Consider the following 10707-nt stretch of genomic DNA (forward strand, 5'->3'; position numbering starts at 1 on the left):
TCAGCCCCTCCTCATAAGTCATGTGCTCCAGACTCCTAATCATTTTTGTTGCTGTCCGCTAGATTCTTTCCAATTTTTCCACATCCTTCTTGTAACGTGGGGCCCAAAACTGGATACAGTACTCCAGATGAGGCCTCACCAATGTTGAATAGAGGGGAACGATCATGTTCCTCGATCTGCTGGCAATGCTCCAACTTATACAGCCCAAAATGCCATTAGCCTTCTTGGCAACAAGGACACACTGTTGACTCATATCCAGCTTCTTGTCCACTGTAACCCCTAGGTCCTTTTCTGCAGAACTGCTGCCTAGTGCATGGGATTCTTCTGTCCTAAGTGCAGGATTCTGCACTTGTCCTCGTTTAACCTCGTTAGATTTCTTTTGGGCCAATCATCTTATTTGTCTAAGTACCTCTGTATCCTATCTCTACCCTCCAGTGTATCTACCACTTCTCCCAGGTTAGTGTCATCTGCAAACTTGCTGAGGGTGTAGACCACGCCATCCTCCAGATCATTAATGAAGATATTGAACAAAACCGGCCCCAGGAGCAACCCTTGGGGCACTCCGCTTGATACCGGCTGCCAACTAGTTATGGAGCCAATGATCACTACCTGTTGAGCCCAACGATCTAGTCAGCTTTCTATCGATCTTATAGTCCATTCATCCAATCCATACTACTTTAACTTGCCAGCAAGAATACTATGGGAGACCGTATAAAAAGCTTTGCTAAAGTAAAGGAATGACACATCCACTGCTTTCCCCTCATCCACAGAGCCACTTAGCTGGTCATAGAAGGCAATTACATTAGTCAGACATGACTTGCCCTTGGTGAATCCATGCTGACTGTTCCTGATCACTTTCCTCTCCTCGAAGTGCTTCAAAATTGATTCCTTGAGGACCTGCTCCATGATTTTTCCAGGGACTGAGGTGAGGCTGACTGGCCTGTAGTTTCCTCGATCCTCTTCCTTCCCTTTTTTAAAAATAGGCACTACATTAGCCTTTTTCCAGTCATCCGGGACCTGCCCCGATCACCATGTGTTTTCAAAAATAATGCCAATGGCTCTGCAATCACATCCGCCAACTCCTTTAGCACGCTCAGATGCATGCTTTTTCCACATCCTCTGTCTCTTGGTTGTCTCCCTCATTCAAGGGGCCCACACTTTCCTTGAACTTCTTGTTGCTAACATACCTGAAGAAACCCTTCGTGTTACTCTGAACATCTCTTGCTAGCTGCAACTCCAAGTGTGATTTGGCCTTCCTGATTTCACTGCTGCAACCCTGAGCAATATTTTTATAGACCTCCCTGGTCATTTGTCCAATCTTCCACTTCTTGTAAGCTTCTTTTTTGTGTTTAAGATCAGCAAGGATTTCACTGTTAAGCCAAGCTGATTGCCTGCCATATTTACTATTTTTTCTACACATTGGGATGGTTTGTTCCTGCAACTTCAATAAAGATTCTTTAAAATACAGCCATCTCTCCTGGACTCCTTCCCCCACACCATGTTATTCTCCCAGGGGATCCTGCCCATCAGTTCCCTGAAGGAGTCAAAATCTGCTTTTCTGAAGTCCAGGGTCCATATTCTGCTGCTCTCTTTTCTTCTTTGTGTCAGGATCCTGAACTCGCCCACCTCATGGTCACTGCCTCCCAGGTTCCCATCCATTTTTGCTTCCCCTACTAATTCTTCCCTGTTTTTGAGCAGCAGGTCAAGAAAAGCTTTGCCCCTAGTTGGTTCCTCCAGCACTTGCACCAGAAAATTGTCCCCTACACTTTCCAAAAACTTCCTGGATTATCTGAATCATCCCAAAGTTTAATAATTTCTATTGGAACTGTCCAGTCCTGACTTCAACATGCAGTAAAAGAAAAATAAGCCCATCCACTAACAAAACTACTTCAAAACTTAGTGCTTTAATGTGACAGAGCAATAAAGCCAGGTACCATGCCCACAAAGAGTTCCCCTTTCAAACTCTGAGGTAAGGTGACAGAGACGGAAAGCTGCCACAATGGTATCTTCAGAGAAAAAGAATCACGGATTTAAATTTTCACCTGTCGAAAGGTATCCCATCAACACAAGATTTTCAGCTAGTAGAAAGCAAGTGAATTAAGACATGTCCTGAAAGAGAGATTCACAACCTGGGGATTGCAATGATGCTGGTCCATCCCATACTGTAAGAGAGAGAGGGAGAGAGTTATAGGGTATGTGTGTTGGTGACGGGGTGCCATGGGCAGTTCAGGTTGGTCCCTGTAGGCAGAAGGACATCAAGGTACGAAAATAGTCAAGGGACTCTGGAACTTGCTCCCCTCACCCTCCTTCATCCAAAACAACTCGGGTCTGGTGACCTTTTGTGCGTGCAACAAAAGCCATTTATAGTATTTGATACAGTTTTTGGAGAAGGCTGAACAGATGATTTTCGAGACAATGGGGGTTAGAAATGACACTTTTGTAGCTAATTCACTGGCTGGTTATGTTGAGTTAATTTGTCCCTTTTCAATATTTGCTTTTTAAATACTGCTATTATAAGATTAAATGTAAGGCCACCTAGAGCTCTTGCACAGGTGTCTTAAATATAGCATGTGTCATAAACAGATAGCTAAGGGTTAATGTCTCTTTCACCTGAAGCACCTGACCAGAGAACCAATCAGGAAACCGGATTTTTTCAACTTTGGGTGGAGGGAATTTTGTGTCTGAGGTCTTTGTTTTCTGTCTGCTGCTTTCTCTGAGCTTTGGAGAAGTAGTTTCTGTTTTCTAATCTTCTGTTTCTAAGTGTAAGGACAAAGAGATCAGATAGTAAGTTATATGGTTTCTTTTCTTTGGTATTTGCATGAATATAAGTGCTGGAGTGCTTTGATTTGTATTCTTTTTGAATAAGGCTGTTTATTCAATATTCTTTTAAGCAATTGACCCTGTATTTTGTCACCTTAATACAGAGAGACCATTTGTATGTATTTTTCCTTTCTTTTTTATATAAAGCTTTCTTTTAAGACCTGTTGGAGTTTTCTTTTCTGGGAAATTTCAGGGAAATTGAGTCTGTACTCACCAGGGAATTGGTGGGAGGAAGAAATCAGGGGGAGATCTGTGTGTGTTGAATTTGCTAGCCTGATTTTGCATTTCCTCTGGGTGAAGAGGAAAGTGCTTTTGTTTCCAGGACTGGGAACGGAGAGGGGGAGTAACTCTGTTTGGATTCACAGAGCTTGTGTCTGTGTATCTCTCCAGGAGCACCTGGAGGGGGGAAGGGAAAAAGGATTATTTCCCTTTGTTGTGAGACTCAAGGGATTTGGGTCTTGGGGTCCCCAGGGAAGGTTTTTCAGGGGGACCAGAGTGCCCCAAAACACTCTAATTTTTTGGGTGGTGGCAGCAAGTACCAGGTCCAAGCTGGTAACTAAGCTTGGAGGTTTTCATGCTAACCCCCATATTTTGGACGCTAAGGTCCAAATCTGGGACTAAGGTTATGATATGCATGTCTGCAGAAAGAGGCAACAAAAACTAAGCTAATATTCATAAAATGAGCAAGAAAGAGAAGGGGAAATGGGCAAGCTCAGAGTGGATAAATGGCTACAGTGGTGTATATAGAGGGTAACTGACCACTACTGTTGCTGTCAATGAGCAAAGAAATTAAGTTCTTCCTACCTCATGCTAGGAAGCCATGATCAAACAAGAATCCTGCCCAGATAGTATCTTTGTGACGCTAAAAAAGTCCTTCCCTAAACTTAAAACCTAAACTATTCTATACTAATCCTAGTCTAGCTAATTTATTTCCCCATGTTTTCTGACAGGTTACTGCTTAGCTCATCACATATTAACCATAATTCACTTATATGAAGATGTCAAAAGGAGGTAGCTGCCGTACTACTTTAAGTGATGGTCCATTTGCTCACCAAGAGGTAGATGGGCACTGGTAAGAAATACCAGTAATTACAGCAAAAACAACAACTCAGAATTACCTTAAAAAAAAAAAATTGGATACACCTGGTTTACCATGTGGCTGAAGCCAAACTAGTGACAGAAAACCTTATGGAATACAGGCTAAAGCTAATTTATGTATTAACTTACCTGGCAGAAAATCTAGTGACATCTGAAGTGGAACCTGATGATGCTGTTACATATACACTGCTGATTGATCCCTGAGCCATTTCTGTAAAACAAAAAAGTATATACTTTAAAATACATTCAACAATACCACATACAAACAACCTGACTCAAACTCAGTGGGACCTGACAACAAGTGTTGGGTTCAGGTTGAACTGAAGACAGCTTGACACTTTTCGGCTCAGGTCTGGTAGTCTCTGATAACCTCCTCTGCTTGTGGCTTTGGTGCAGTGATGGTTGTGTACCCAGCTCCTGCCCAACACTGGCACCTTCCTGCATTTGTACACCGCAGAATGAGAAATGTTGAGACTTCTCAGCACACTCACTCCACAGCACAGACCTAGCAGTGAAGTGATGGTGGCTGGCTGGAATGGGGCATTCAGCTGTCACCACACCAGCCCCAAGAGCAGAAGATGGCTGGAGACAGATGACAGATACAGGATGTGGGGAGCAGCCAGGCCAAAACCTAAGGATGAGGCAGTGGCCCAAAGGAGTGGGGAACTGACTCACTGAGCTGGAGCAGGGTGGGTAGTTTGTCCCCCCAGTTCCACTGAAGGAAATAAAGTTAAGAAAATGGAGTCTGGGTTGGTGAATAGACCTTTGCAATCTGACACAAACCTGACAGAACCAACTATTTGTATTTGGATCAGGTATGAAAACAACTCAACACATTTGGGCTAGGGTTCACATTGGCTGTGGTCTAGTCAAATTCAGGCAGGCTTTAAAATTATGCCCAAGCAGATGTCTAAAATTAATATAATTGCATAAACAATCAAAATATTCCCCGATTGCAGCCTGGGGGTGGGGGGAGGAGAGAGAGAGAGAGAAAGTGGAAAAAGAGGTCTTCCAACTCTGAAAAATATATTCACTCACACAGACATTTCCTCAAGCACCACACCCAAAATGCCACCATTGGAGGGGATAAGGAAATCAGAGAGCTGCAGAGAACTATCAGACTCCAAAATGCAACAACATACTTCCTATCTGGATGCTACAAATTGAGACTTTTTCTTCTCAGGTGGTGGAAGTAACAATCATGGCAACAAAAAATAATCAACCAGTAATGACATTTGCAGTTACCAGATGTTTCACATTTATAATTGAATCAACGCAATATTGCCTTAAGTTTTCCTCCACAACAAAAATTATTAATAAAACTAAAAGGATGAGTTACTCATGTTGTGGTAACTTTAATTCCTCGAGATGTGTTGTTCCTCTATGTGGTGCACATCAGGTTGCGCATGCGCTCCATAAGCCCAGGACCGGAGATTTTGCCCAAGCCATGTCTGTCTGGTGTGTGCATGTACCCTCGCTCTCCTCATAGAGTGGATAAAGGGCGGTGCTGGACCACTGCCCTCTTAGTTCCTTCTCTACTGCTATTCACACTGGGGTAAACCAGGCAGTGAAGGCGAAGGCTGAGTAGTACACTACACATAGGGACTACACATGTTGAAGAACTCAAGTTACTACAAGATGAGTAACTCATATTCTTTGAGCGATTGTCCCTATGTATAGGGTACTCCACATGATTCACAAGAAGTGAATCTTTCAATTAGGAGGGTGCATGGGGCACTATAATGCAACAGATTGCAGAACTGGCTGCCCAAAGCAGTACCACAGGCAGCTACTTGCACCAGTGCATAGCGTCTAGAACTATGCGTATAGAACTCCAAGTTGCTGCTCAACAGACATCAGTAATAAGATGTCTCAAGGGAAGCTACCAATGCTTTCTGAGCATTAGTCAAATGTGCTCTTACACTGCCTTCAAGAGGAACACTGTTCATCATGTAGCAAAGCATGATGCATCCTAAAATCTATTTTGACAGCCCCTGGAAGGAAATGGCCTCTCCTTTCATTCATTCTGCAAGTGATATAAAGAGCCTAAGAGACTTTCAAAGTGATGTAGTCCTTTACAGCTAAAAGGCAAGAGTCCTACGTACATCCAGTGAGTGACACACCAGTTCCCTGCTAGACTGATGTTTAGGGCAGCAGACCAGTAAGTCGACACTTTGGTTAATGTCTATTAATTGCCATAGAATACACCTTTGGGACAACCTTTGGATGAAGTTTCATAGTTACCATCTCTTTTGTGGAAAATTGTATAAAGGAGATCTGCCATGAGCATCCTTAACTCCCCAATTTTACTGGCCGACATGACAGTGACCAAAAATGCTACTTTCGTAGAGAGATTACTCCTAAGGGCATTCCATGTCAAAAAAATAAAAATTCTGAGCACAATATTTTAAAATTCTGCAAATTTTATTTGCCAATAAATGCAGAGGTTCCAGCATAGGAGTGGAGAACACAGGTCACTGGCTGCACAAAGATGTGAGATCACCCTGCAGCCTCCCCACCCATCACTCTAAAGACAAGGACTCAGTGATGAGGCTGCACCCTACCCTGACACAGCACAATGCGTTGGCCTGCCCCAGAAACCACCTAGGGCCCTGGTTTTCTGGGCCAGGCACACCAGGTGTGGGGCAGGCAGGCTCAACCAAACAGGATCCAAGTGTGGATCAGTGTGGCAGGATCCAGGTATGAGGTGAGAGGATTCTGTAGGCAGCTCAGTGGGGGAACTAGGTGCGTGGGGGGAATCTGAATGCACAGAGGCTCTCATGGGGGGGAGAGGTTCAAAGTGCAGGAGCAATGAGAGTCTGCAGGGGCTTCCATGTGAAAAAGTGGTTGGGGCTCAGGGTGGTGCAGCGGGTGGGGAGTTAAGTGCAGGGAGCTGAGTGGGGGTCATCTGGATGCAGGGTTGGGAGTCTGGAGGCAGAGGCTCTGGGTGCAGGGGGCTTCAATTGGAGGCGTTAAGGTTCTGTGGGGTGGGGTTCGGGTATAGAGGGCTAGGGGGGTTCTGGGTGAGGCTTGGCAGGGGTGTCTGGGTATAGGAGGTCCAGATGCACGGGGGTTGGATGGATGGGAGAGCAACTCCCCGTACAGTGATCCCAATATCATTCTGTGGAGAAATGTTTGCTTTAAGAGTAGTTCAGAGTTTTCTGGATGCCAGACAAATGGACATCAGTCAGGGTAATCTGCATGAGACTGCACCAATTCCAAAGGGCTACAGTCTCTGTGCAGAGCTGCTCCTATCTGCTTGTTGATATAATAAACTGCCATTATGCTGTCCAACAACCCTGGACTGACTTGCCACGAATGTGAGGGAGGAATTGCTTGCAGGCCAGTCCGACTCCTCTCAGTTTCAACATGATGTGAAGCATAGACTCCTGATACTTCCCTTAAACAACCTGCTCTTCCACAAGTGCTCCCCAAACTAAGTGGGATGCACCCATGATCAAAACGTTCGGTGGAAGTGGAGAAACTGAATGGCACCCAGAACCGGATGGTATATCCTGAAGAGATGACTTCTAGCATCCATCTGTCCACTGTGATTTGCGTCCAGGCAGACAGAAAATTGGCAAGTTGGCCTGCAAAAGGAGGAGAAATACCAGAAGGGTTTATCAGGTGTGCTGAGACAGTTGATGCACAGCTCTCAAGAGATCCCATCGAAGTGCTGGATGGAATGTAAAGGTTGCCCCTGGGCAGCCTTCTATGCATCCTTTGATGCTTGCATGGCAGTTCATGCTGCTGCTGGTGAGAAAAAGCTGGCAGGACTGGTCACTTAAACTGCAGCTTACTGGGTTTTCCTTTAATTGCCCATGATCAAAGTGTAGCTTGGGAGTCTTTCAATGAGTGAAGAGACTCATCCAACTTCACACTGAACAGCTGATCATACTCAAATGGAAGGTCCTCCACCTGTTTGTACTTCGGGGGAGGGATAACTCAGTGGTTTGAGCATTGGCCTGCTAAACCCAGGGTTGTGAATTCAATCCTTGAGGGGGCCATTTAGGGAACTGGGGTAAAAATCTGTCTGGGGATTGGTCCTGCTTTGAGAAGGGGGTTGGACTAGATGATCTCCTGAGGTCTCTTCCAACCCTGATATTCTATTCTGATTCCTTCAGTATTCTCAAGGAGGTGAGCCATGATGAGCGTTTTCATTACCATAGTAATCGCACAGACCTAGCTGCCATGACTTAGGCTATCTGAAGGACCAATCTTGTCACCTGCTTTTCCTTGTCAGTCAGGGCCTGGAACAGGCTTCAGCCTGAGGCACCTTATCAGCGAAGACAGCTAATTTGCCATACATGGAAAAATTGTACTTGGCCATCAACCTTTGACAGTTTCAAATGCAAAACTGCAGAAGCGACAAGGAATACACCTGTTTCCCAGAGAGGTCAAGTCTCTTTCCCATTCTGTGTAGACCTGATTTATTTCTGTCTGCTACACTCAGTGGCTGCTGAACACCACCAATGAGTTGGGAGGTGGGAGATGTAAAAGGTACTCCCAACCTTTTCACAGGTATGAAATATACTTTTGAACCTACTTACTAGTGGAACCAGAGCACACACCTACCAAAGTATTTTGGTGGATTCAAGGATGGTCTCCTCAATAGGAGGCACCACTCTACTTAGACCTATGAAGGACGTCCAGTAGTCTGGACTGGGCTTCCTGAATCTCTTTTAGTGGGATTTCTAGTGAGTCTGGAACCTTCTTACATAACTCCTGGAATTAAATAGTTGCATATCTTTAAGAAGCTGATGCTCCTCCTCCCTGGAGCTCCCCAATATTATTATTGTAGAACATCATACGTCCCTGGTGCAAGACCATGGTGCTGGGTAATAGGAGAAGCAGGGAGAGTACTCTCTCAAATGGGAGTGGTGAGATACCCTGGAGACTCCCAATATTCCATTTAGGCTCAAATCACGCAAGGACCCGTTGGGGTATATAGCCCAGGGATGGGTGTATGCCATAATGCTCTTTCAACACCAAGAATTTGAGGCCTGGATTCAGTAGGTGAAGCCTCAGTGCTGAAGAACATGGTGATAATCTGCCTCCACTCCATGGTACCAGCAACAGTCTGGTCCCCACTTGAAGACAGAGACAGAGAGAGGTACCACAGGGAGTTCAGTACTGGCTGAAGTCTCAATACTGGGCACTGGGGTCGGAAAGTAATGATGAATCCAGTTCTTGGAGCACAAAGATGTCATTTGGAGTTGAGAAACAAGGTGGAGTCAAATGGAGTTGTTTCTGTAAGCCGAGTCACCAACAGGGGTGCCGGACCTGGCAGCGCTGACATGACAGATTTTGGTGTTGAGTACCAATCTCAGCACTGGAAGTACAGTTCTCTTGTCCTAGTTCCACTCCAGAGTATGACCTTCAAAATGATTCAGTATAGTATGGGGATTTCTGCCTCCTCTTAGAGGGCCTGAAGCTGGAAACTTCCCTCTTGTCCTTGTGGGAACACTTATCTCCCTTCTCCCATCTGTCCTGGCTTTACTTTCCAAAGTCTCTTAGCACTGAAGATCATAGAACCTGGGACCAAAAAGAGGTGCCACTCCTATCTTCTTCAGGACGATGTACAGGTGTTCCTGCCTTTGTGGACTTCTCCATGAGGAACCTCAGTTGAAATTCCTCTCGACCGTTTGGTCCTATTCAGGAATATCCTGCACACTGCACCTGGAAGGGATGTGGGTTTCCTCCAGGCAGTAGATAAGTGTGGTAATCTGAGCAGAAAGAGTTTGTGGCACTTGATGCAGCTTTTAAAGCTGGAGATCCTTGGCTACACTCCCACAACTGTAGCAAGAACAAAGGGTTTTTTCGTTCATTTATTTGTTATGTGGGTGGGTGGGGGGGGTTGTACAAAGATCACTTCTTGCCCATGAAGAGGTATGGGTCTGAAATGGAAGTGTACCCCTAAACTCTCTCTTACCTAACTAAATGGCAAAAGGCATTTAGCTGGCAATAGTCACTCAGAATCATCTGTGCATGCACTCCAGCTGCATTCACTATGTTATAGCTGCATCAAACGGTAAAGGAGTAAGTTGGAGCAGCTTGGAAGAGCTGTGATTATGATAGGAGATCTGGGTCTGTCTCCCATTTATGTTATCAAAAAAGAGAATTGCAAGTGTACCTTGAGCTTCCAATCTACATCATTTCAACAGAGAATTGTGTAGATTGTGTCAATAGCAGGGCAGCAGGGTCTTCTTGCCCTGGATGCCAGCGTTGAGGTGAGTGAGACAGCAATCTGTGGATTTAATAGTGGGTAGTGGAAATTATAGGTTTAGGTAATATTCTGTGTGCAAGTGTGAAGGGGCTGTAAATGGGTATGAAATGATTAAATGTTACAAGTGTGGTATTTTGTTGGGGTAGTGAGCTCCATGTTTGAGCAAAGGACAAGGACCAGAAGCACCTGTCCAATACAATGAAAAGGCAGAATGGGAGTTGTTGTCAGTTGGCTTGTGTGTGTTTAGTGCACTGTCCACCGCTGCACAGATAACTGGTTCAGCAGCTTCAACAATGTCACCCGGTGTTGTTAAATACTGAAGACCAGAACATCATTGCCTTAGTAACACTGTTCAATCTGTCCAGAGCCTCTGTCCTTGACTATTATTAGCAGCAGATGTTTGTTCAGCAAACTTCCATGTTACTTATAATGAAAGAACGTAGGCACGATTTAATGGCAATGGCCAGATTTACTGTCATCAAGGCACAGTCCTAGCCCCCTTGGATCTGTGATTACAGGTATGCTAACACATGAGTGCCCTATTGCAAGAAAAAGCTCAGTCA

General features: G+C 44.9%; 1 protein-coding gene across 8 annotated transcripts in view; it reads right to left on the reverse strand.

The window, feature by feature from the left end:
- The window catches only part of TFDP1 (transcription factor Dp-1), a 141750-nt gene that overhangs the window by 14144 nt on the left and 116899 nt on the right, over positions 1–10707 (reverse strand). For 7 of the 8 annotated variants that reach the window (XM_050949915.1, XM_050949933.1, XM_050949880.1 and 4 more), the window contains exon 11: positions 4048–4129. In XM_050949915.1, the coding sequence (XP_050805872.1) occupies positions 4048–4129 (82 nt within the window). Of the gene's footprint in view, positions 1–4047; positions 4130–10057; positions 10166–10707 lie in introns of those variants that run through there. The other variant, XR_007773909.1, reaches the window with a different exon arrangement.

The sequence above is a fragment of the Gopherus flavomarginatus genome, chromosome 1 (genome assembly GCF_025201925.1).
Source record: "Gopherus flavomarginatus isolate rGopFla2 chromosome 1, rGopFla2.mat.asm, whole genome shotgun sequence".
Lineage (NCBI taxonomy): Eukaryota > Metazoa > Chordata > Testudines > Testudinidae > Gopherus > Gopherus flavomarginatus.